At 47.4% G+C, this 27,044-nt stretch overlaps 2 protein-coding genes across 2 annotated transcripts; one reads left to right on the plus strand and one right to left on the minus strand.

Annotated features, from left to right (window-relative positions):
* Positions 1-863: 863 nt before the first annotated feature.
* Positions 864-8,717, minus strand: ggt1a (gamma-glutamyltransferase 1a). The gene is made up of 12 exons (XM_056592895.1): positions 8,501-8,717; positions 7,707-7,837; positions 7,528-7,617; positions 6,939-7,131; positions 6,496-6,656; positions 5,981-6,130; positions 3,386-3,522; positions 2,622-2,809; positions 2,314-2,441; positions 1,617-1,729; positions 1,251-1,364; positions 864-1,010 (listed from the first exon to the last, which is right to left on the minus strand). The coding sequence occupies exons 1-12, from the start codon at positions 8,689-8,691 to the stop codon at positions 864-866; spliced, it is 1,743 nt and encodes a 580-aa protein (XP_056448870.1). The 5' UTR covers positions 8,692-8,717.
* A 4,335-nt stretch (positions 8,718-13,052) lies between these two features.
* lrrc75ba (leucine rich repeat containing 75Ba) lies at positions 13,053-25,905 on the plus strand. The gene is made up of 4 exons (XM_056592643.1): positions 13,053-13,626; positions 16,408-16,536; positions 17,162-17,274; positions 23,565-25,905. Exons 1-4 carry the CDS (start codon positions 13,345-13,347, stop codon positions 24,190-24,192), a joined length of 1,152 nt encoding a protein of 383 aa, XP_056448618.1. The 5' UTR covers positions 13,053-13,344; the 3' UTR covers positions 24,193-25,905.
* Positions 25,906-27,044: the final 1,139 nt, after the last annotated feature.

The raw sequence follows: 27,044 nt of genomic DNA on the forward strand, positions 1-27,044 counted from the left end.
ACATGATATCCGCGATGATGAATTAGTTTGACCTTTAATATCCCCCCCCCCCTTTTGCTTCCTATTCTCAATATTTCATTGAGAGATTTATTTCAGATAAATCGTTAGAGAATCTTTCATATTATCCCATGTCCAGTCTTCAGAAAGCTGTCCTATTTCAACTAGCTATTTTGTTTTGTTAGCGTTGTCAAACAAAAGTCACTGCGGTGCGCTTCTATCTAAACCTTCAATAACCTTTTAAAGGCAACAAAGTTATGGGAATGACCGAATCATAGCGAATCAAGCTATTGCGACTCTAGCCATAATCTGCGTGCATGGCGATGCGCCTCAGGCACAAGAAACACAGTTTATTGTGTTTTATATCGGTCTATATATAAATATATATTTTATAGCTCTTCAATTTGAGAGACGACTTCTCGCTCCCATCAGCAACCAGGGCTAACGTCACCGCAGGGTGGGGGGGGGGGGTCAGACGCTGACGAGGGGGCAGACGGTCCATGTTGAGCGCGACGCAGCACGCTTAAACTGCTCACGGAGACGCAAAGGATACGTCATGGTCTGACTCAGCACGGCAATGATGATCCCAGTTTTGGTCACCATCAGTTCACCATCAGGCATAAATGATTTGGATTGCTTTTGAATTTGGAGTAAAATATTCAAGAGAGGAATCAAAAAAGAGGAAATCTGTTTCTCCATATTTGACTTAAAAGAGGTTCAACTCAAACAACATTGGCTGTGTCCATAGCTTAACAAGTCGCTGGTGTCCCTCTGAGGCTGTCGAAGCGTCCCGTCCCCCCGTCCCGTCCCGTCCTGTCCCGTCCCGTCCCGACAGCACAGATCCACAGCTGCACCAGGCGGGCCTCTCAGTACCCCGCCGGGTAGCCGCCCTTCCTGGGGTCGGACTCGGCACAGAGGCGGTCCCCCTGCCGCACCACCGCCTGCACCACCGAGTCGGGGACGGGCTGCAGCTCCGTCACGTGGTTCTTCAGGGTCAGCCCCTCCAGGACGCTCTGGGGAGACAGCATCACCACCATCATCTCCATCATCTTCATCATCACCATCATCACCCTCATCCCCATTAACATTTACATTAACATGTGAATATAAGACCACATTGTTATTAGTTATCGGTTATTTTTGTAGTTATGTGTTAGTTGAACCGCCCTTCAGTCTTCAGCCTCACTGTATGTTTGTTATTCACACACTAATGAGGTGAGCAGAGCCATGCCAACGAAAGGCCTGAGACACACCTCCTCGAAGCCCTGCTCCACCACCGTTATGTTGGGGTTGAGCTGGTTGTGGACTCTGGGTTCTGTGACGGCTCTCTTCAGGTCGTAGTTGAAGAATAGCGAATTCAGGATCACCTGTGAACAGGAAAAAATAATATAAAATGTGTGTGTGTGTGTGTGTGTGTGTGTGTGTGTGTGTGTGCGCATGTGTGTGTGTGTGTGTGTGTGTGTGTGTGTGTGTGTGTGTGTGTGTGTGTGTGTGTGTGTGTGTGTGTGTGTGTGTGTGTGTGTGTGTGTGTGTGTGTGTGTGTGTGTGGGTGGGTGTGTCTGGGTGGGTGTGTGTCTGGGTGGGTGTGTGTCTTGGTGGGTGTGTGTGTGCATGCTCACTAAGGCAGTGGCTGTGGTGATCTTTGTTCCCCCGGAAGCTCCAACCACCATTTTAACTTTGTTGTCTTTATCGAAGATGATGGATGGACACATGGAGGAGAGTGGCCTCTTGCCTGGATGAGAGCATTAACCAGCATTGTAGGGTGGACAGTTTTATCAATTAAATCATCCTTTGATCTGCTTTGATAAAGTACATTATGAGCAATAAATGTGTCCCTTTCACTCACAGAAGATATAGTATCCCTGCCATCCCCTCCCCCCCCCCCCTCCCTCGCTCCCTCCCTCCCTGCCATCCCTCCCTCCCTGCCATCCCCCCCTCCCTGCCATCCCCCCCTCCCTCCCTCCCTGCCATCCCCTCCCTCCCCCCTCCCTGCCATCCCCTCCCTCCCCCCTCCCTCCCTCCCTGCCATCCCCTCCTTCCCTCCCCCCTCCCTAGCATCCCCTCCCTCCCTCCCTGCCATCTCCTTCCGCTCTCCCTCCCTGCCATCCCCTTTCGCTCTCCCTCCCCCCTCCGTCCCTCCCCCCTCCCTCCCTGCAATCCCTTCCCTCCCTCCTTCCCCCTCTCTCCCTCCCTACCTCCCTCCCTGCCATCCCCTCCCTCCCTATCTCTCCCTCCCTCCCTCCCTCCCTCCCTCCCTCCATACAGCAGGGCATCCTGAAGCGTTGCAGTCAAGCGGTCTGTTTCTAGGGTCCCGACCTGGTTGGATGAAATTGCTTGGTGATGGGGGGACACCAAAGCCGTTGGTTATGTGCGGGGAGCCAAAGTCATCCATCTCGTCGTTGAAGATAATCCCGGTGGTCTTGGACATGACCTTTGAACCAAAGCTGAGGAATGTGGGAAAGCGGAGAAGATTATGCATGAAATGAATAATACAACAGTAGTAGCAGATCCCTTCCATTTTAGCGAAAGTCCTCTGCAACTTTCCAGAATACGATTTCCCATTGAATGGAAATGCACGGTTGACTGATGAGTCTGCGTGCATTCGAGCCGTCAAACTGTCTTACTAGAAGTTAATGGTGCTAGTGACCGCCACCGCACTGCCGTCCTCAGCGATGACGGACAGATGGGCCGTCCCGTGGTTGTCAGGGACGAAGTACTCTGGGTCGTAATAGCTGTCAGGGTGCGTGGTGTCGTCTGTGATCCGGCTCCTAATGCCATCGCCAAAGTAGTCCGACGTCATGTTGTGGATCAGCTGAGGAGAACGTAGCACAGGTTGACATACCGGAACCAGGGGTACGGATCCCCTCGGTTCCACGGGTCCCGTTGTAAAAGCAGCTCCCTGATGCCTCTGTGCTCACCGTACTGGTGGGATGTTACAATATCTGCAAAGATTTGTACACAGCAGCAGTAACAACCTGCTGTTACATGCAATAGGTGGCCAAGCCCTTAAGGTACACTTGTAAGGACCACAAGTGTGACTCATCATGACCCCACTGCAGACTGGCAGATAACCGCTGAGTCATCGTGTACAAATAGTAGTTAGGCGTTTGTCGGTCCAGACGTATCCTTCGAAAAAGGTCTGCTTGTTGGGGACACAAACACTTTCTCCGCAAAATCTTATCAAATATAAACCGAAGATAAACTGGTTCAAATCCAAGTCATCGGATTTACTCAGCTGACCCAAGAGTGCCCTTAAGCAAGGCATTTTAGTGCAAGATTTGTATTAAGATTGAGGTCTCATTGTTGTACCATTCAGCACCAGGTGTCTAACCACAGGAACGAGTTCAAGTTTTCTCAGTTCCATTCACATCTTAGCCAAAGCACTTACATCTGTGATGTTCAGGTAGCGCGGGTCGCCCAGTTTGCTCCTCTTGGCGTAAGCGAAGCGAAATGCTTCAAGGATGCGGTGGTAGGTCAGGGTCTTCTTCTCCGCCGTCGAGACGCTCCTCCCCGTGAAGTTATACCCTATAACATACAGGAGACAGATCCTGTTGACACCAGATGGCTTCTCTCTCATAACTCACTAAAGGCGCTGTCAGCGCACAACTATGACTGTGAATAGGCTGGAATCACAAGAACCAGAAGAAAACAAAGGCAGGGCAGCTTCAGAGCATATCTTGAAACATCATGGATAACATTTCCTGGGGACACCTAAAATAGAAATACATTGATTAACCATTAATCAGCATTAGTTAATGCAGTGATAGGCATTCTTATATAGCATTGGCAGACGTGAAGAGTTATGGGTTTTACTCTGGTTGCATTGGACCACCATCTCCAATCCTCCAAGTCGGTTAGGGTAAACCCTAACCCATACCGTATTAGAACACCATTACCTTTATCAACATGAACACCAGTAGTTAACATGAACACCATTACTTTAGAAAATATGCACACTAGTTGTTAACATGAAGACCATTACCTTGGTTAACATGAATACCATTACCTTAGTTAACATGCACACTAGTAGTTAACATGAATACCATTAGTAAATGATGACTAGACCGAGAGATAGTTGTTAATTAGCTGTTAGTTAATGATTACTGACGAACGTTACTTAATTGTTATCTTAATTGTGTCATGATCTCCCCTCTCAGTCATCTCATTCTCCCCTCACAGTCATCTCATTCACCTTAGCTCCCAGGCTGTTTCCCAATGTCAAGGAAGCATGCTCAACGGCCGCCCTTTTAACGCTACGTCATAGAACGCCGACAAGCACTGTTCCAATGTTGAGGACACTCGAAAGCCGCGCCATTTTTGCGTCCTTTGTTTTTGAGAATTCAGAGATTTTTCAAGGATGCATCGCTGCATCCTAGACGAGCCAAAACTACCCACAATCCTCTGCGTTCACTGGGCGGGTTCTTGAAAATGGCATAGCAGTACACGTTCAAACGAAGTGAAGTTATATTAGTTTTCAGAATTATTTTGTGCCGTATTGCTTTTTATAGATTCATCATGTTAATGCAAATAACCAAGCCTAAAGACCTGTGCCACTTTTCAAACGTTTTTGCAACTTAATGATACGTTGCTATATTTTGCATGGACGTAGCTGGTGTTAAACACCACTGTCACCAATGTCAATTTACTCGCTCACAAGATTACATTATTTATGTATACCTATTTATGTTTGTGTTGAATTGTTTTTTTTAGGGTCAGCCCAGCAAACGGACGCTTTTGTGCGCCTTAGGGTGGCGCACAAACATTTGTTTACCGGTGGAAGGGATAGTGCCACTATCCAATGTTGTAAAATTAATGCACAACCGATCATTTGCAATGTTTGTAATTTTTAATGAACGTATATAATTAGTATTTTAGATGATATACTTATGTGTTCAAAGCACTGGTAGATTGTAGGCATATATGAATGAATGAATCAGATCAGTTAAATAATATATCCAAATAAATACACGTTTATCATCTCTTTCTTTGTCTTTTTCCCCCTGCATAATAGTAATCAACCGTACTGTAAATGTGATGCATGAATTAAGTTCTCAGACAATTTCACTTAGTTTTATAAAAATTGAATGGATTTTCCTTTTAATAAAGACAATTCGATCAACCACAACAAAGCTTTTGTGACTTCCCCAAAGAGGCTCCATGCGAAGGAGACATGACCGCATTCATAACAGACAAAAGTCAAATAAATATCGATCAGCTTGATTGCTGCCATGTTTTATTCATAAGCGCAAATGTGTTTACAAGCGGACACGCAGTATTAAAAAGCGGAAGCGGAAGCGCTTCCACACTACCAAGTCGTTCCCAAAGTCCGACGATACAAACGCTAGGAAGCACTCGAGCTAGCACTCTAGTCTCATCTCCATAGGACGCGACTAGCAAGGACGCGTCCTAGCAAGGCTGCAGCCTTTACTTTGGGAAACAGCCCCAGTGTCTTTCCACTGGCCCCTCCTTCTCCTCACCTACCTGCCTGCCACTCTCTTCTCATCAGTCCAACTCTCTTCACCTGTTACGCCCTGCTGCCTCTGATCACCAATCAACCCGGCATATGGACTCTCCTCTCAGTTCACTAAGTTCCAGATTGTCCTATGTCATCCATACTAGTCTCTCCGACGTTTTCCGGACTGATTCCCCGGTATCGACCCTGCCTGTCCCCGACCTGCCTGCCCTGTCTCTGTCCCGGTGATCGACCCTGCCTTCTGCCTCCGACAACGGATTCTGCCTGTGCCCTGCCTGATATCTTGGAACTGTCCATTAGTAACGACTGTCTGCCTGCCTTCGTGTGCTGCATTTGGGTCCTCTTCCGACCCGTTACAAATTGTTCTTTATAATGGTAAAAGCTGAGGCTTAGTGACACAAGAGGAAAGTGACGTGTAAGGGAACACTATTGCGGAGGAACAGTGATGACACATCTAGGGTCCCTGTAGGGCTCCTGCTGAGAGGCCCAGGGCCAGGGCCTGAGGCTCACCATCTAGGATGTTGAGGATGAGGGCCAGCACGGGGCCGCTGGAGGGGGCGTCTGGGACCTGCATGGTGTAGTCCCCCACGTTGAGCTTCTGGGGACTCTCATTCAGCACTGGCCGGTACTGCAACAAGTCCTCCAACGTGATGATGCCGCCTGAAAACACACACACACAGGCATGAACACATGCACACACACACAGGCATGAACACACACACACACACACACACAGACAGGTACACACACACACACACACACACACACACACACACACACACACACACACACACACACACACACACACACACACACACACACACACACACACACAGGTACACACACACACTCAAGTAAATTAAAAGTCAAGGTCAAATATTTCCTCACTATCCATAATATAATATAATAACATAATGTCTAAATCCATCTGGTATACAGAAATGTCATCAGGAGTGAACATTTAGTTCCTGATGGCTCAGGTCCTGATTCGTTCGGACAGCAGTGAGCGTCTGTGCAGCAGGTACCTGCTTGCTGGACATCGTCCACGATGCTGCGGGCCAGGGAGCCGCTGTAGAAGACGTCGGCCCCCCCGTCCGCGATCCGCTCGTACGTGTCCGCCAGTTTGGGGAAGCGAAGAATGTCGTTTTCTTTCAGGATGTTTCTCTCAGAGTCACAAAACACGTCGCTGGAACAGGAACACAAGGACAACAGCAGAGGAGAACGTCCTGTGAGATGTCTAACATTGTGTTTACTTAACACTAGAACTAATTCTGCAGGAATCAACAAAAATATAGTGTGTATATTTAGATCATACGATTAAAACAATTTTGTGAACATCAAGAGACAAAAATGCAAAACATCCTTGAAAGGACTCCCATGTCCAAAATCCTACGTCAGGAAAACCTCCACTACTTTCACAGCACAGACTGGCCAAAGTCGGGTGTCGTATTTCCCTCTGAACGCTCACCACAGGGTGCCGTCTTGCTGAATGGACTCTTTGCTCTTGAAGATGGCGTGTGCCAGGGCCTTTCCGACGGGGAAGCCGTCGCGGGCCAGGGCTATGCTGGGCTGGAACAGCTCCCTCCAGGGCAGCCTGCCATGCCTCTTGTGTGCCATCTCGTAGCCGCGGATCTCCCCCGGAATGGCGATGGACAATCCGCCTGTGGTGCAGAAAGAGCGAACCCATTGGCGACGTCCCATGAAGCCCCCGCCCCCTCTCTATTATGCAACCGTATGTCGCCCCCGCGTTCCGGTGTAAGCCCGGGTAACAGTGTCCTGAGGGTTGAACCGAGGCGATGCAGAGGGGTTTCGACTGAGTTCCTCTGTCTTTAAGAGGAGGATACAAGCCAAGGTGGGACGGTAGGGCGTACACGACACTGCCGTGTCTGTGCTCATCATCCCTGACTCATCCTGCTGATGCCGATGTGTGCGCTCACCTGGATTACAGAGGCGGTGGGAAAATGACAGCAGAGGCAGCTCATTCTCATAGCCATTGAGCTGCCGGCCTCCTGCGAAGCTCCGGTCTGGTTTTAACCGCTTGGATGTGCTGCTCCTACCTTTATGAGAGAGCTGGGTGTCATTGCCGAACATATCTTCAGTGGCCTTCATCGGCGCTGTCTCTCTGGCGTCGATGGTCTCGGTTTTACCTGTGGAGGGAGGACAGTGAGAGAGGGTCCCATCGTGATGATACGGGACGGGGCCCCAGACCCCAACAGCGGACGTGGACTGGGCTCACCGGTGGAGGCATTGTGTATGACGAAGAACAGCCCCCCGCCGATGCCCATGCTGTGGGCGTTCAGGAGCCCCACGCAGAGCAGGGAGGCGATGGCCGCGTCCACCGCCGAGCCGTTCCTTTTCAGGATGTCTCTGGGAAACCAACAGACAGGTCACGGCCACGCCCGTGAGCTTCTCTCACGGAGCACCACAAGCATGAAGATTTAGACGCGGGCGTGCATCCTCGACACGTGACCGCACAGAACCAGGAGGTTATTATGGTAAATTGACTGCATTTATAAAGTGGCCACTCAAAGCGCTTTTTACAATATTGCCTTACAACCACCTATGCATACACACAGATTCACAGACACATTCACACACCGACGGCGAAGTCCACCATGCAAGGCAACAGCCAGCTCGTCAAGAGCAGCTAGGGTGAGGTATCTTTCTCAGGAACACCTAAATACTAGGAGCAGCCAGGGATCGAACTAGCAACCTTCCATTGACCCGCCAATCCGCTCTACCTCCTGAGCCACATGCCGCCCTGTTATGTTGGCATCTGAACCACATCAAACAGCTTAAAACAACAACAACAACAACAACATTTTCAGGTAAGACTAGGATGCATACACACACACACACACACACACACACACACACACACACACACACACCCACACACACACACACACACACACACACACACACACACATACAAATACATACAAATGATAAATTCACACACACACCCGGACAAACACATTAGCAATGAAACATTTCACCGGGGGGAATCGAAAGCTGCAGGCTACATACCTCCCCACTTCTGAGCATGTGCCAGCGTCGGCTGCCACGGCGGCCTTGGAGTAGAAGTGGTTGTTGGGAGCGGTGCGCTCCCTCTTCCCCATCCCCAGAAGCAGGCCCAGGAGCAGGCCCGCCGCCATCACAAGCACCGCCAGCAGCCCGGCCACCAGGGACTTCCTGACCATTCTTCTTCCCGACAGCATCCAGCAACACAACCAACAGAGAGGGTTAGACCAGTGAGGAGGCAAACGTTCTAGCCACCGAAAGCACCTCCACAGCAGTGACAGCAGGACAATGGGCCTCTCTGCTCCAAAAGTCTTTACCTTATAATCATTGGGGGGAGAGTCATCGTCCCTTATTTAGCTGTTGTCATCAGAGTCCTCACAGGGAACCCGCACAATTGCGCAAACGGGGCGAGGCCAGGACAGAATGAGACAGTAGTAGTTCTGACGAGCGGTGATTAATGCCGGTTTCGTGTACCCGGTGTGTCATCTGTTAACTGGAAGATCATAGACTGTACTCCAACCGCATGAGCATGGAGGATAATGAGTTAAATGTAAAATATGTACATCCAAGCTAGACTCTAAAAGTAATTTAGGAAGTGGGAAAATAACTTAACAAATCTAGTGCACGCCTTTATGTAATAGTAGAGCCGTGTATATTTCAGAACTTTCCTCACTCTATCTTTTCCAAACAAATTTGTTTTTTTACAAGACACAATAGAAAAACACAGTCAGTTATTCTGAAGCAAATGGTTGGTTTCTTCACCGCCCAAAATCTCTGAAATCCTGCATCTTAGCCCGCCGCAGAGCTGACAGACTGGCCGCGGAGGAGAGCGAGAGCTGTTTACACATGCAGACATCGTTCAGACCCCAGTCGGCCCCCCTGATTGGCTCTGCCTGAAGCTCTGCTCTGCAATAGCATTGTCACATCCTATTTGGCCTTCTCCTCCAGCCCCAAATGAAAGGTCTGGGACTGTACCTGGCAGTGACACCGGCAGCATTGTGACCGGTTCTTCACAGTGCTGCAATCTTCACCGGCAAACACGCATTCACTCCTACAGTCATTCTGTGTGTGTGTGTGTGTGTGTGTGTGTGTGTGTGTGTGTGTGTGTGTGTGTGTGTGTGTGTGTGTGTGTGTGTGTGTGTGTGTGTGTGTGTGTGTGTGTGTGTGTGTGTGTGTGTGTGTGTTCATGCCTGTGTGTGTGTGTGTGTGTGTGTGTGTGTGTGTGTGTGTGTGTGTGTGTGTGTGTGTGTGTGTGTGTGTGTGTGTGTGTGTGTGTGTGTGTGTGTGTGTGTGTTTTCAGGCATGTTAACTACTGGTGTTCATGTTAACTTTCACTCATTACTCCAAATGACTCAACATTTCTGTCTAAATGATGAATGTAGAAAGAAATGTCTGATGATGGATAGTGAGGAAATATTTGACCTTGACTTTGAATTTGTGTGTGTGTGTGTGTGTGTGTGTGTGTGTGTGTGTGTGTGTGTGTGTGTGTGTGTGTGTGTGTGTGTGTGTGTGTGTGTGTGTGTGTGTGTGTGTGTGTGTGTGAATGCCTGTGTGTGTGTGTGTGTGTGTGTGTGTGTGTGTGTGTGTGTGTGTGTGTGTGTGTGTGTGTACCTGAGTATGTGTACCTATGTGTGTGTGTGTGTGTGTGTGTGTGTGAATGCCTGTGTGTGTGTGTGTGTGTGTGTGTGTGTGTGTGTGTGTGTGTGTGTGTGTGTGTGTGTGTGTGTGTGTGTGTGTGTGTGTACCTGAGTATGTGTACCTGTGTGTGTGTGTGTGTGTGTGTGTGTGTGTGTGTGTGTGTGTGTGTGTGTGTGTGTGTGTGTGTGTGTGTGTGTGTGTGTGTGTGTGTGTGTGTGTGTGTGTGCGTGTGTTCATCACGTTGACTTGTTGCAGTACCAGCCTGTAGTGAATGAGAGTCCCCAGAAGCTCAACTTGGGGGACTACACCATGCAGGTCCAAGACCCCCCCTCCAATGGCCCCGGGCTGGCCTTCATCCTCAACATTTAAATGTAGGGCATTTAACCAACGCTTTTATCCAAAACGACTTACAATGACTACATTCGTCAGAAGAAAGCAAACCAACAATTACTCGCTGTCGGTACAGTATGTAAGCTAACCCTTACAATTGTTAGATTAACCCATTCCCCGTATGCAACAAAGATAGCTAGGATAAGATGCTACACAATGCTAAGTACTATTTTTACAAAAAGTGCCTAAGAGGGGTTTGGGGGGAGGCTATGCAGAGTCTAGATCAGGTCTATTCAACTTGCGGCCCGTGGGCCAAATGCGGCCCCTTTTAATTTTTTTCTTGCATGCAAAAAATAAATAAAGTGTAGGAGATACATAGTTGCATGCAAATCAGGTTTCTGTGTGGTGATACTAGCCAGTATCAGTACCCCACAATCAGGAACTGGCATCACTTATTCTGACAATGTTTGGCTCAACCGATACGTGTGAGTCTAGCTTTTCTCATATGAATGCCATCAGAACAAGGGCACGTTGCTCCATGATCTATAAGAAGCTGCATGAGTGTCTCAGGATGAGCCAAACTAGGCAAACAAGGCAGTGCAATCTTTCTCACTGACTCACTGGCTCAAAATGTCTCATATGTACAGTAGTTCTGTTTTGTGATGATAAAAACAACATTGTTGAATTCCAAATACGTGTCCAAAATATGTGAGAACAAAATCTTTTATAATGATACGATTAAAAGTGAAGAAGGAAGGAATGCGTCTGACAAGTTTATTCCATGTAGTAGCACTATATATATTAAGTTAACACTACTTTAAGTACAATTTATTTGTAGCGATTCATTCATGTAGTTTTACTCGGTGTGGCCCATGAACCCCCAGTGGTTTTCCTTTTCGGCACATCGCACTTGTTAAGGAGGTTGAATAGCCCTGGTCTAGATGAACTCTGAACAAGTGAGTCTTCAGTCTTTTAGGTAATCTGGTGAGAGACTCTGCGGTCCTGACATTGGCAGGGAGCTCGTTCCACCACTGCGTTGCCAAAACGGAGAAGGGTTGTGACTTTAATGATGGACCTTTGCTTTCTCTTAGCAATGGCGGAACAGGCGTCCAGCTGAGGTAGTTGAGTGGAGCGCTCGAGCTGGGGTGCACATACATACAACATACATACAACCCCAGTACTGGGCGTGGGCCTCAGCCCTCTCAGCATCAGGGACACTAGAGGGACACTAGATGTGTCAACGCTCAGCCTCCGCAACCTGCTCACTGGAATCAAAAGAAAAAAATAACCATAGTGTTCCCCTAGGAGTCACTTACCTCTTGTGTCATACAGCCTCAGCTTTTATCGTTATTCAGACCTTCTGCGAAGGAAATGGGTAACACTTTGCAATAAGGGGAAATGAATGAACAATGAAGTAATGTTAGTTAATAAGCATTAACTAACAACTAACTAATGGTCTAGTAATCATTTCCTAATGGTGCTCATGTTTACTACTATTGTTCATTTTTTCTAATGTAATGGCGTTCATGTTACCCAAGGTAATGGCGTTCATGTTAACTAACTTATTTAAAATGAACACCATTACCGTAGTTAACATGAACACCATTAATGGTGTTCATGTTAACTATGTCAATGGTGTTCATGTTAACTAAGGTAATGCATTATACTAAGGCATTCATTTATCCATTGTTTATTATGGTATGGGTTAACCCCAACCCTAACCCTAACCCACTAGGACTGCCGATGGTTGGCCAGTCCAACCAGAGTGAAACCCCTAACCCTTATATCTGCCAATGCTATTTAAGAACGCTCATTAAAACACTGCATTAAATAATGTTGATCCATGTTTTAGAAATGTACTTCTATTTTAGGTGTCCTCAGAAAATGTTATCACCAATGTTTCAAGATATGCTCTGAAGCTGCCCTGCCTTTATTTTCCTCAGATTCTTGTGATTCCACCCTACTGCAAGTGCTAGATGTGATCTGAGAGGCTATTTGTCCATCTTGTGTGTCTGTCTGTGAGTTTGTTCTTGCCAAGTAACTGTTAATACAACTAAATAATACAGATTTTATTGATTTTAGTTAATAAAAAAAGTTGATGATCTCAGGTGCTTAATTTTTGCTTCCGCAATCCGAGTGATGTTATTTATTTAAATGAACGAGACATTTACTAAATAACGATTTGTCTGATTCAACCAGTGGTAAAGCTTGTGCTTGCAAAAGAATGTCGAAGAAAAATGCACAAAACAATTTTCCTTTATCCATGCTACATTTATTAAATAGTATAGTTATTTATGATTACAACCATGATTATAACCATGATTATTATATCATGAATAAAAACCATAATATAACTGTGATATGTAATATGTTTAATTATGACTCGTGATTTAATTTAAAAAATATATATAGAATTGGAGAATCATGCTCCCAGCCGTCCGCGCTTTGATTGGCTGGCCGCCCCCCCCCAGCTCGCGCGGCACCCTGCAGCGCTGCACAAAACACAAACAGCAGCGCGCGATGTTGACGGTCACACGTGACGACCACCAGAGCTACGTCCTCTCCATCCTTCAGCACGCGCGCGTCCCCGCCACGGAAGACGACCCTTCGGATCACGTGGATGACGTTCACGCGCTAGAGTCGTCGACGCGTTGTTTGGCTCCGGAGGAGAGCCCATCTGACGACAGACACACAGCAGGGGTCACGTCGAGCAGACAGGGCAGTGTTGCGTTCAACCCTTATGGAGATATGTTTTTGTTGTTGTTGTTGTTGTTGTCAGCGTTTTGAAGACAGAAGGGCGCGTGCATTCAGGTTTGCCCGTTTGATATATTGATAGCGCGCTTGCTTGCAAGAATTCGAGTTTGCATTTCTAGAAAATTAAAATGGGTTCTAGACTGAGCAGACAGAGTAGTCTGGACAACGATCACTTCACCAAGAAGCGTCGCCAGCATCTAGACAGCACCGGACACGGCGACCGGGGGAACCGCGGCGGCGGAGACTTTTTGTTTGCGTTGATGCTGAAATCGGATAAGCTGCCCGGGATGCTGCGGAGAGCCAACCACAGCCCGTACACCCGGCGGGTGGCGTGGATCAAGGAGATCCAGAAGCTGCTTCGTGATCGCAGAATAGAGCAAGCCACCGACGTGCTCAAACTCTTAAGGAAGGTGAGAACAAAGTGCATCTTTGGGATTCGATCAAGGGTCAAATTGAACTAGGTCAGCGAGGGGTTATAGGTCAACACTGTTTACCAATTAGTGAACAACAGATGAAGAAAACCGGCATAATAGGATTTGCCTTAGCATCAGCCTCTGGTAATCCATGGCATCAAGTTACGTTACGACCTTTGGCCGCCAAATCAGAGATGTGGAGACGGTTCAGTTGTATTCGATTGTGATTATTTAATTAATTTGTCTCACACTTGGATTCGGTTGTGCCATCCACAGGTGCTCTGCTGCAGTGTAGCCTGTGTCGCCAACAGGACGCTGGTGGTGTCGCCGGTTTAATGTCACCACGTCTCTCTCTATGTAGTTTCCGTTTTATTTTTGGATTGGTTTTGAATGTTCTTTTCTACCTCACTGCACGTTGAGGTATATCAGTGAATATATTCATAGTGCGATGCAGGGCCGTTGCTACGATTCCTGGGCCCCTAGACAAGATTTACTGATGGGCCCCCCTGCGCTGACTTGTTGACGGGGGGGAGGGGGGGGTGTAAGGAGCAATTGTTGATGGGGGGGGGGGGTGGAAGGAGCAATTGTTGACGAGGGAGAAATTGTTGAGGGGGGGGGGGGGGGGCGCTATGGTAGTACTATGGGCTGGTAGTAAAATAAAAAAAATAAAAATATATATATTTTTTTTTGTGGGCCCCCCCTGGGCTGTGGGCCCCTAGAATCGTCATCACCTTTCACCCCTTATCGACGGCCCTGGTGCGATGTGCTGTGTAAGGAGACAGGAAGATAGTACCTTCTTCATTCTCACGTTCACGTAAAACATATCTAAAAACAACTGGAAACTTTAGCACTTTTTCTCCTCCCCGTCTTCAAATCCACTCCTCCTCATCCTACATGGTGGTCTGACCCACCGCCCCTCCCCCCTCCCCCCTCCCAATAATGGACCAGTCCACCTGCGATATTACTACCGAGTCGTTAATTACGGCCTCAGTTGTTGCCCTTGTAGTAGAACGGTGACAGAGGATTGAGTGACCTATATCTTGGGTTTTTTGGTGGCCCAGCATAGCAACACGTTGGCAATCAGGTGTAAACTATAGGAGACAGGATCCTAAGGTCATGCCATATTGAGTGATTGTAGACCCACTTGATGGATGGTTCCTGTGTTCAACCAGCTGATGATGATGATGATGATGATGCTGGTGTGTGTGTGTGTGTGTGTGTGTGTGTGTGTGTGTGTGTGTGTGTGTGTGTGTGTGTGTGTGTGTGTGTGTGTGTGCGGGGGGGGGTCCTGGTGTGATCAGTCTTTTAATTTAACAAGTAGAAGAATAAAGCTTAGAAACATTAGCTTGGCTAGTTTCTGTTTCTCTCTCTCGTGTTTTGTCCTAAAAAATGGACTATGGCCATGTTTTTAGCTATGTGACAACGGTTAACTTCATAGATGAAACGCATCAGTCATGTTACTTCTAAACCGGCAGCACCTCTCTCTCTCTCTCTCTCTCTCTCTCTCTCTCTCTCTCTCTCTCTCTCTCTCTCTCTCTCTCTCTCTCTCTCTCTCTCTCTCTCTCTCTCTCTCTCTCTCTCTCTCTCTCTCTCTCTCTCTCTCTCTCTCTCTCTCTCTCTCTCTCTCTCTCTCTCTCTCTCTCTCTCTCTCAGAGCCCAATCAGATGTTAATTAGCCCTAGGCCTGGGGAGGGAGGTGAGAGTGGGGCTGTATCTGGGAGCTCTTTAATCAAGCCAACCAGATAAACCGGCCAGCCCAGAAATCGGCATGGCGACGGAAAAGACATCGGGGGCCTGAGCTCTTTCCCCTTTTTCAAATGAACCCGGCTCTGTTCAATTTGAAAAGAGCCTTGTTTCCCCTCGCTGCTCCGAGTAAACATGTCAGAGGATTCTACTCTGGTATCCATCTCCATTTAAAAACAAAAGTAGGGCTCCAATAGCAAATCACCTTTTAATTGGCTTGTTAAAGCTAGCTGCTGCCATGGATGGATGGGGGCTAGCCCTTTAATTCCATCGAAATAAAGCAGGGGAGCCGAGGATTGAGGCGTCAGTGGGATTCGTGCATTGATCCTGTCTACACTGCAGGTTATTTTTACACCCTTGGTTCTGCAGCGTCTCACTTTTCATCGCTGTTTACTGGGGCCCTTGTTAACAGGCTGGCCGCTTATGAGGAAACGCCTGCCTCCCACTCCTACTGTCCAACACCATCAACACCACTGGGCTTTGATTATCTGTGTGTGTGTGTGTGTGTGTGTGTGTTTGCGTGTGCCTGTGTGTGTGTGTGTGTGTGTGAGTTTGCGTGTGTGTGTGTTTGACGTATTGTTTCATTACAGTGCGCTGGTCAGTATAGGATGGCCGACGCTTCCCTTACATGGTTTACCTTATTAGGTAGCCAGACAGACCGCATGGAATCAGATTCTGAAAGTCAGCCGGCCGAAAGGATTCAATTTAATTCACACAGCTCACCAGATATCCATCCCTCTCCCTCTCTCTGCCTCTAGCTCTCACTCACTCTCTCGTTTTCTTCCTGTACCTAACATTATTATATATTTATTTCTTGCTGATTTGATTTATGTGTTGTCCTGACCCCAATCTGTCATTTTCCCTCTATCTCCTTAGAAAAACATTGTTATTGCTGCTAATGGTTATTGTTAGAATAAGTTATCCTTCTGTGTGTGGTGGGGTCCCACGCACAAACTGAAATCCCGAGCTTAAAATAGTTTTGAACCCCCCCCAGACGGTAGAGGATGTTGATGTTATCTGTTCTCTGATCGCTCAGGACCTGGGCCTGGAAGGCTCCTCGCTGAACGACATCCTGTACAAGAACGCGGCCTTCCTCAACCTGGTGGACCCCATCTCCCATGACCTGCTGCTCAGCCTGGCCCGGGAGATGCAGTGCCCCAAGAAGGTGAGCTTCCAGAGAGTGGCTCCACTGGCCTCCTCCTCCTCCTCTATGTAACACATGAGAGTATAATGTATGGGTTCCTCCTCAGTCTCCTGACCTACAGCTCATTTGACATTCAACACATTGACATTTGTGCACTGTGTTGATTCTGCCCTCCATATATATTCATGATTTGATTATGGATCCGTAATATATCCATATATTGGATATATTATCCAATATATGGATAATATATCGTATTACGTATTATATATACAGCATGGATGGATAACAGACCAGGTTGGGGAAAACGGTCATGAGTTTTGCCGTGTGGCTCCCTGGGGTGTTTGGTATGTTGTATTGAAACAATGGCACTTTAATTCGGCAAAGGCACTTCAATTGAAGAAAGTTAGATTGGCATTGTCATTTGCCAAATCAACAACAAAACAAGAACAAACACAACGGCTTGTGCATCTTCAGTGTGACCTGGTGAATGGTAAAAGCCGCGGGTACATCAGACGCCCGGGGCTGTGTCCCCGGCGGAGGAGTGAAAGCTCGCAGTGAATCGACAACACATTGTTCGTCATCCTCGCACTCTTCCATTCGGCCGGGCTTCTGAAAGCTTCCCTCTCCCCTGTTGCTCCCACAGGACGCGGACACCATCAAGTCCTCAGACAAGATCTGCAGGCAGCTCATCTACCACCTCACCCCTCACTCCAAGTGGCTGAGGCAGAGCATGTCCAGACGCAAGTCCCAGGCCTGGTGAGTTGGAGCTTAACCGTCGGGACTAGTGATGAATTTCCTTATTATTTTCCTTGATTCCATTTGCATCGGTCTGTTCTTCAAGAAGAATCGTTCAGAATCGTTTGTTAGACTCAGCTCCGCCCTCGTTCTCATTCTCAAACGATCGTGCAAGTCAGTCATCAATCAACACAACATTACAACTTTAACCAAACGTAACGGGATGGGGGGGTGTAGTTGATTATTGGATGTCTAACATATCAGCAAGATAATAGACTTGATTTATCAATGATGGACTTTAAAAGTTTGATGAGACATTCAAATATTGTATTAATCTGGCATGACACAGAAAATACAAAGACAGCATGCATTTACCATTTCACTGATATTTAATCGTGTTAACGTACGCTCGCTCACTAAGCCCATTTGTATTTTTTCCAAAAAAACGGTTGATAAACGAGAGCGTCCTAGACTCTGTCCTAGAACAGCATACGATTGGCTGGCTCTCGTGAGTCGAGGCATCTCTCAGTCGGTCCTTCTTCACCACTTAAGAGTAAGTGAATGAACAGCGACTCAGTGGCTAGTGGGTCTGGGAGGAGTCGAGTCTGAGAACGAATGAGACGAAAGAGAGAGAAGAATCAGGTCTGTTCGTTCTTGATAAAGATTTGTTCATTCAAACTGATTTGGTCGCAAACAACCCATCACTCGTCGGTTCCCTTGCTTTGGGCATCGTGATGATGGAAGCTCAGAAGACCGTGATGGCGTTTTTTATACGTACTTATTGTATGTTGTACGTCTTTGCACTTAAAAATAGTACTTAGCATTGTGTAGTTTCTTATCCTAGCTATCTTTGTTGTTTATGGGGGAATGGGTTAACCTAACAATTGTAAGTGCTCTGCGCTTATTTCTATGAACATCCTTACTATACTGACAGCGATATATTGTTGTTTCTCTTTCTTCTGACAAATGTACTTATTTTGAGTCACTACAGCTGAGTCACTTCCATCTTTGGAGCTGACGTTAGGGCCCGGGAGGAGGGCGGGCAGATGTGGCCCGATGAGGGATGCCATGGTGACCTGTCAGTCCTCTTTCAGTTAGCGGCTGTGGTAATGTCTCTGGACAGAGCGGGACAGCCGCAGACTGTCTCCCATCATGGTTATGGGTCTGGTTTTGGACCACGACAGCGACATGTAGGGAGGCGATGCTCGGAGGATGAAGCGCATCCCGTGAGCGGATCGCTTTTGATGTGCAAAGCGGTGAGTGTAAGTCAACCTTTAGGAGGGGGGACGTTGCGTTAAATCAACACTGACAGTCAGTGTGCCCGCATCGCTCTTCATATAAGAGTCCTGCGCTGCCATCGTCATGAGACGCTGCCGGGAGCCGGAGCCTGGAGTCTGCCACCAGCTGAGACAGCAGGGGCTGCATGCATCATTAATGATAACGGGAGAGAGAGAGGCTCCGACGTAACACAGGACTCTCAGTGGTCCCGATCTGGGACACGTCCTCTCAGTCGTGTTGCCAACCGACAAATAGATCTATCTCCACCAGATGGAAGTGCTTAATAACACCGATACTAACACCGATGATCATAATGATTATTAAATAATATAATTATAAACCAGTTATTATTATAAAATAGTAACTGCTGTATGTGGTCACACACACACACACACACACGCACACACGCACACTCACACTCACACTCACACTCACATTCACACACCACTTCCCACTTATCTGTCAGATTAAATTGGTTCCAGAAGTTACATCGGAAATACTTTTTGAGTAAGTTAACATAGCGGGAATGTTTTGGAATGTATTTCAAATTGTAACAAGCGTTCGCTGTCAGGCTGAAGGCAATTTGTTCATCCATATATACTGTATACTGCATGTGTGTGTATATAGGGAGATAAAGATCTCTGAAACAATATTGTTCTGCCCTTCATTATCTAGCATCAGCATTAGCATTGCTGCTGAGGATACTGACCAAGTGGCAGTCTTAAATAGAGAGGATTTTAAGGTAGAATAAGATATTCAAGCTTAGAATAGCCTGCCACACGTTATATATGTTGTTTAATATTTCATGCCTCTGATTCATTGTGTACTTTATATTCTCTACCAGGCAGGTTAGGTTTTCTATCGTTCTGCCTGTCTGTCTGTCTGTGTGAACAAAACACATTAGAGACATGCTTGGCTTTCATTAAATATAGCAGACGCCGGCTATAATGAAGTAAAGATTTACTTATTTAGAAGACTTGCTGGTATATATGTTGGTGTAGAATCCCATGGCTCCTATTGTATGATATGAGTAGTTGAACAATATATAGGCTCAACCAGAGTAGACTGTGTAGATCTCCTTAATATCACTTAATGAATGGAATCTTTGCTAAATATTGCTCAGTTAGATGAAACAAGCCCTTTCAAGTTGTCTAATTACTGCTGATTGAAGCAACCCTTTGACTGGATAGCAGTGTTTAGGTTTATATAGCATCTGCCATAGCATATTGCATACTTCTTTCTTTTACATATTTCATGTAGACTATTATCCCAACAATCTTACTTCTATAATAGCAGGCCTGTCGTACCAGTTACTGAAGTTACTCATGTGCGCATGTGCCAAGCAGCCAGCAGCTCACGCACACACAGCATGCGCAAAGGCATACATACAACGCAAGCACGCACATACACACCGCATACACACACTGCACATGCGCACGAACATACATGGGAACACACACACCGCACATCAAGACAAAGGCAGCGACAAATACACGGAAGCACAAAGACACGCACGCACACACACCCGCACGCGCACTCAACGTACGTCAAGACAAAGGAAGCGACACACTCGCCGAGCTAAGTTGTTATGTTAACATAACGGCTCCTCCATCAACACACGCGCAGGTTAGAACACACGCACGCGCACACACCGCAGCGACACTCGCTCAGGTAAGACGTTATGTTTTTAAACATAACGGCTCGACAATCGACACAATGCGCAGATAAGAACACACACGCACGTGCACACACCGCAGCGACACACGCCCAGGTAAGACGTTATGTTTTTAAACATAACGGCTCTTGGCCACGACACTGGAAGAGATGTTTAATCTCACTGATGATTATTATTTTCAACTAATAGCAGTTGCCTTGCATTTTAAAATGTCATGGCACTTTTCAGCCCTGAATAACAGAAAAAGCTATTTACTAAATGATTTGCATGCATAGTACACTACACTTTCAATTAAACAATTACCCCTGTTACCATAAATTGACTAATTTTATAATGTAATCAAATGCTCACACACTAGCTGCTTGCAGACACACGTGTAAGTCCTGATATTCTCCTGATGGGCTGTATGTGTGAACAACATATCCTGACATTTGTACACTGAAAATCTCCTGAATAATGCAACCCCTGAGGTAGTATTTTCTCTGCAGGAAATATAAATTACCTTATATGTGAATGAGGAGTAGAAAGTCGGTATTTCTCACACCAGCGTGTTGATGACGCTTCTGCATGTCGAGTGGCCTTCTAAATGATAATCAGCCTGTTGCCTTTTATTCGCTGAATTGTTAAAAAATATTTAAATGTTGGCACTGCTTTTAAGTCATTTGTGGTGAACGAATGATATACGTAGTAAAATGATAGGCAAAAGGTTATTATATTATGCTCTCAGAAATTTGTAACATTATCGACTGGGGTTTCCACATTATTAATATGGGTTTAATTACAACTAGAGGTTGAGCGAAAACTCTAGTTTCTTTAAAAGTAGAGATAAACAATCTGATACACACAGGTGTTTTGCGTGCGTGCGTCCGTGTTTGTGAGTGAGTGCGAGTCAGAGTGTGAGTGTGTGTGTGTCCGGGTGCATGTGCGTTTGTTATGCAGTGTCTCCTCTCATTAATGTTTGCTGGATAGTGTAGGCGGCGCACCCGCGCGTCGGTCCTGTCTGATAGAAAATGGCAGGTAATGCAGGCCGTGCCACCTTAGCTTTTGTCACACATCACCCTTTCTGCTCCAAGCTCTCTGCTTCCAGTGTTTTCAACAGCCAAACCTAGCATTCAGAACCAGAGCAAGGCTAAAGAGTTGATCGACCACATTGGACTTAAACTTGATTCAATTTTTACTAGATTAGGTTTAAACTAGATGCAATAAGTATTTGGAGGTTTATTTGTTTGTTATTTCACAGGTGATTTTCTTCTATTTTTTGCCATGTCTTGAGACAACGCGTTGTGTAAAATTTAGTTGCACTTATTCAGTGACTTAATTTAGTTTTGTAATTCCGACTCTTGAATAGTGGGTTTGCAGGTATATATTGCTGCACTCTGTTCAATGCAACACAAATGGAGATTGATCATCCACAGCCTGAAGGTCCCTTAAGAGATATAATACAAGCTGTGCTCTCTACTATCTGGAGGGAATATCTAGTAGCTTCATTAGTGCGCTTGTATCATGCTCTGTGGACAACAGTAGGACAAAAATAGCGATTTAAAGGGGAAGAGGTTCATCATTGTTTTAAAAGGCTGACATTTATGCTGACATATACAGTACTGTGATTATAATATAATAGATAATAGTTAATGTAATTATAATTCATGACGTTGAACTTGAGCAAACATGGAGCATGTTTGATTGGCTACATCCAATGTGCTTTAGCTCATTTCCTTCACCCTTTCTTTTTAGTTCCATGTGCCCATAAAAGAATAGGCAGTGAACCCATCAGAACCCATTCACCCTTGCAGGAGAGTCCAGGTGGGGAGAGACCATTCGGCCCTTTGTGCTTCTGGTTGCAGATGCTTTATTCCTTTGGTCTGATGAAGGACAGAGGGGCGGGAGTGGGACAATAGAGCTGAAGGAGGGGCGTTCGTCATTAGACCTGTTCACCTTTCTAACACAGCAGCGGCCATGTTGACCGGATCTGTAGATTCGGCGCCCACAACCCCCCCCGTACCCAATGCATTCTCCCCTATTGTTAACATTCCCCGTGACGTGCTCAGGTGTGTTCATAAACAACTGTACTAGAAGGGGGTCGCAAGTTCAAATTGTGATATCTAACCAAACTCTACTCTCCTTACTCTGCTGATTCACTGTGCCTCATTGGCTATATCCTAAGCCAATCAGAGTGCTTCATTTACTTGGGCATTTTTATCTCTAAACACAAGATGAAGATTAAAATATGACTTAAGGCAATTATGCTATGAGGCTAGCGATATCCAGTTATGTACTACAGGTTTCACAAATGGGAGGGTTTTCAGGAATGTATTCATAGTTGCCATGAGGCTTTATCGACAATCTGAGCAAAACCTCCCCACCGCAAACGGAAGGGTCAGTGGCAACACCAGTGACGGGTGCCGTAATGGATCTCTCACTAAGTCACTCAACACGCGAGGAGGCTATGATTCACAGAGACTACATCAGCAGGTCACAGCCCATATTCACCACACGGCCGAGAGAACACACACCCCGCTAAATCCCTTGTGAATTACATTTTAAGAGTGCACAGGTTTGAGTGAATAGCGAACCAGTACCAATCATTGAGAGTCAAGGCATAGCTGATGGCAATATACAACAAATCCTGTTTTTGCTATTTCCATGGCCCATTTTGCTGAGGTTACACCTTAACAGACATCTTTATCCCTTGAAAATCCCTGCAGCAATAGATAAAGATTACGTTTGGTTTTTCCTTTGAATGAACATAATGGTTATAATGAAAAAAATATCTGTTATATAACCTGGTAATTTGTACACGATTATTTTTTTAAAAACTAATTTAGTTTCACACAACAGAGCTCGCACTCCAGTTCTCTGAAGGCAGAAGCTTGAGCAGTCTGCAGTTCACTTACCGGCCAAAGAGGCCAGTATTGAGTGGGAACATCCTTGCACATAGTACTGTCAAATCCCAAAATATGAACATCGTTGCTACATTGACATCCATGTGTTATTTTGCATGCACTGATTCTCAGAATGGTAACACTATGTGACATGAGGGGGAGATCTCTGACTTGAACCCAGCATGTCAGGGCTCCATGGCGCGTGGTGTGATAGGGCTCCGGCTGCTGGCCCAGGGGGATGTTATGGCTCTCCTGTTAACGAATCCCTACGCCCGCGTCTCTGCGTCAGCGTTTCGCTGCTTGCCTGTCCTCACTCCTTTTTTTCTGCTCCTTTTATGCAACACGAGAAACACCACATGGTGTCGCAGATCTCAGATATGGGAATATTAAAAATCGGAAAAGTGACAAGTGAAATTTGTTTCCCTTTTAATACGCCTCATTGGAAGAATGAACCATGCTCTCTCCCTCTCAATCAGCCTGAAGACCACCCTGCAGAAGAAGCTGTCCAGCGACGGGGTGGACCTGTCTGGCATCCCCTTGTCCAGCCGGGACGTGCGGCAGGTGGCCTTCTACCTGCAAAACAACGGCGACTCCATCGTCTCCGTGGACATCAGCTTCACGGAGCTCACCGACGACAACCTGCGGCTGCTGCTGCCCCTGCTGGGCCTCATGCCCAAGCTGGGCACGCTGGCCCTCAACGGCAACCGCCTCACGCTTGCCATCATCAAGGACCTGACGGAGATGCTGAAGGAGCCCAAGCAGTTCTCCAGCCTGGCATGGATCGACCTGGGCAACAACGTGGACATCTTCACCATGCCCCAGCCGCTGCTGGTGGCCCTGCGGCGGCGCTGCAGCCTCCGGAGCAGCCTGCCCACCATCTACGAGTACACGGAGGGGCAGCCCTACTGCTACCACCTGGAGACCTCCATCGAGGACCCCAGCCTCTACGAGGAGGAGGAGGAGGAGGAGGTCGGGGAGGTGGAGGGGGCAGACGAGGAGCTGGAGGAGGACGACGGCGTGGGGGGCAAAGCAGGTCTGGAGCCGTGGGGCCTAGGGGGCAAGCGGCTATCCAAAGACTTCACCCTCCACTTCTGCCAGAGTTGATGGGGGCACGGGCCCGCGCTCTGTGCTCGCCACTGCGGTCGAACAGGTCTTCCCGCAGCACCCTGTTAGTTCCTTTGCCCTCCCGCCCACACACCATGAGCCCCGTCACCCTTTGAGGGGCCAGTTCAGTTCAGCGCCCCCACCACCACCACCCGGCCTCGACTTCTCACACCAGACCTCCACCACTGTACTCCAAAGTCCTTTTCCCGGCACTGAGCGGCCCGTGACGACACGCAAACATCATCCCTGAGTAAACCCAGACAAGCACACGCGACGACGGCGACGGAGGACTTACTGTGTTGGCGGAGGGTGCTCTTGGGATTCAGGCGTGGTTTCATTGGAGGGGGGGCTGGACGAATTCCTGAACAGGTGGGTCCTCTCTGTCACCTCTCTCTTTGTGCGTGCGTCTCTCCCGCTGCCTCGGCGGCGACGGCGGCTCTGGGAGCTGATCCTGAGGGGTTTAGATCAGTGGGTTGGGCCGAGGAGCGGCATGACGGCGACAGACGGGGGTTGAACCTGCGGTAGGCTTCAGACGGTAAAATAAAAAGGCCCAGCGGATCTCTGTGTGTTCTCCAGCGGGAGACCGGGGGCCGAGTCGCTCTCTGACAGACGCTGCCCAGCGCCGCATTGTGTGCATGTCTGTTAATCTCCCAACAAAAGCTCGGACACAAGTTCAACCGACTACACAGCCGATGGGCCGTCACGTGATGCCAGCGAAACTGCTGGGTCAAGACTTTTATTGCACCCCTCCTCCCACACACACACACACACACACAGGACACACACATACACCGTACACACACACACACCGTACACACACACACAAACACTGTACACACACACACACACACACACACAAACACACCGTACACACACACAAATACACACACCAGACACACACACTCAACCCCCACCTTTGCGTCCACCTTGTGAATACGTGTGCGTCACTCGTGTGTCGACCCCAACGGTAGACACAAAACACGGCTCTGTTCGGTACTTCCACTCTGTGTGTGTGCCTTTGTGCGCCCAAAGCAATCCGAGGAGAAGAGGCAGGTACTTGACGACCGGTAGCCGACTCCTCTGACTTTGTCCTTTTGGTTTTTGTACACGCCCAAACCGATACGAACTGGAAGGTTATGTGTTACTTTACGTCGCGTTCTTCATCCATAAAGTGTTGGCACACAGCCGTGACCCAGACACGCACAGCCGGAGGCTCGCTGTGCAGCCAGACAACAGACGGGCCCCTCCAGCGTAGGCCCTTCATGTGTTAGGTGTACTTCAGCGTTTACGTTTTCTTCTTCTTCGTTGTCCTGTGTTTCGTGTGAGGCTCAGCCATGTTGTTGTCCAGAGCTGGAAGCCACCAGACTATTTAATATTTGAGTGTCATGTTATTGACCGTAGCGCAAGAATATTTGCATTATACTATTTATATTTGACTTTTGCTGTATTTTTTAAACGTGACAGGTTATTTTTTATATTATTTAGGGGGATTTACAGTGATAGAACACCCAAGGAATCCATCCATACCATTGAATATGTTCCCGTTTTTAGGTGAAATTAACCACGATTGTTGGCAATGATCACAGAATAATGATCATCCGCATTGTTGATGTGCTATATGTGTCTAATTGTGTATCGTTGTGTGTGTCTTTGTCAGATTATAGGTATGATTATTTGTATGGTTGTTTTTAGTAGCTTGTCCTTTGTCTAGCAAGTTAAGTGATAACTCTGCAGAGTCCACAAAGAAGCACAGAACGCTGCAGTAATGATAACCAAAAGCAAAGAGGGAAACGTGTCGTTGTGATTGAAACACAACGAACTGTTACAGGAACACGCTGATACGATGACCCGCAGAGATGGGCCGTCTGGGCTCTGAACCGCTCAGAGCTGCGTAGGAATACTACACCAATTAATGTTCCGTGGGTCAATGTCAAGCGCTCTGTCGTATCGCTTTTATCTGTCACATCAAATTTTCATTGTTGACGATAATCAATAAAAAGAAAAAGAATCCTTTCTCCGCTTAGGGCTTCATCTCCTTCTTGGTATGAGTTTCTGCAGGAGGCCGAGACCCTGACCCTGACACCAGACCAAGACCCCAGACCCCAACCCAACCCCGACCCAGACCCAGACCCTGACCCTGACTCAGACCCGTTCTCATGGGCGTCTCTCACCAACCAACCGCTGCTTTCTTTGCAATTCATTTCTAGTTCTCTATGTCAATTTGTACGAGCTGGCTGGGGACTGTTTCGTACTGTTTGAGCTTTATAGGGCTCCCAAAGGCACACTGAAAGCCACTGGGTTAGATCCCCGATGGTCTGCAGCCTACCTGCAAGTAGCCAAGATACCCAACCACCTGCTTTCCACACCTGACCCGTGTGTGAATTCCCTTTGGATAAAAGAGTCCGCTAGCTAGATGAGACCTTTGTGTGTTGCAGATAGGCTGGTCACACAGGGGACCCCCAATCCACCACCCCCTTTGGGGATCTGACTCTGGGAGACCTTTGCTGCCCAGCTGCCAGGGATGGTAATGTGGCATTTGTGACAGGTGGCTGCTTTAAGGTCATGGCACAGTGTGGACGGCAAAGACACATTTGAAGACCAATCCACCCAGCCTCCCTTATCTGACCCCTTCACCACTGGGGTGCACCCACGTCTGGGGTCCCCTCATTTGTTTAGATCTGCGGAGAATGCCGAGGGCCAGCATCTAGGACGGTACAATGCTTGTTTGCTACATCTGAATTGAGACTCTGTTCGAGCCCTGACGATAGATTCATCACGTTCCTCTGAGGGAATGCAGATAAAACTGCGTCTGTGTGACTCATTCCCTCATCTGATTATCCTCCCCTGGCACA

This window comes from Gadus chalcogrammus, chromosome 6 (genome assembly GCF_026213295.1).
Source record: "Gadus chalcogrammus isolate NIFS_2021 chromosome 6, NIFS_Gcha_1.0, whole genome shotgun sequence".
Classification (NCBI taxonomy): Eukaryota; Metazoa; Chordata; class Actinopteri; order Gadiformes; family Gadidae; genus Gadus; species Gadus chalcogrammus.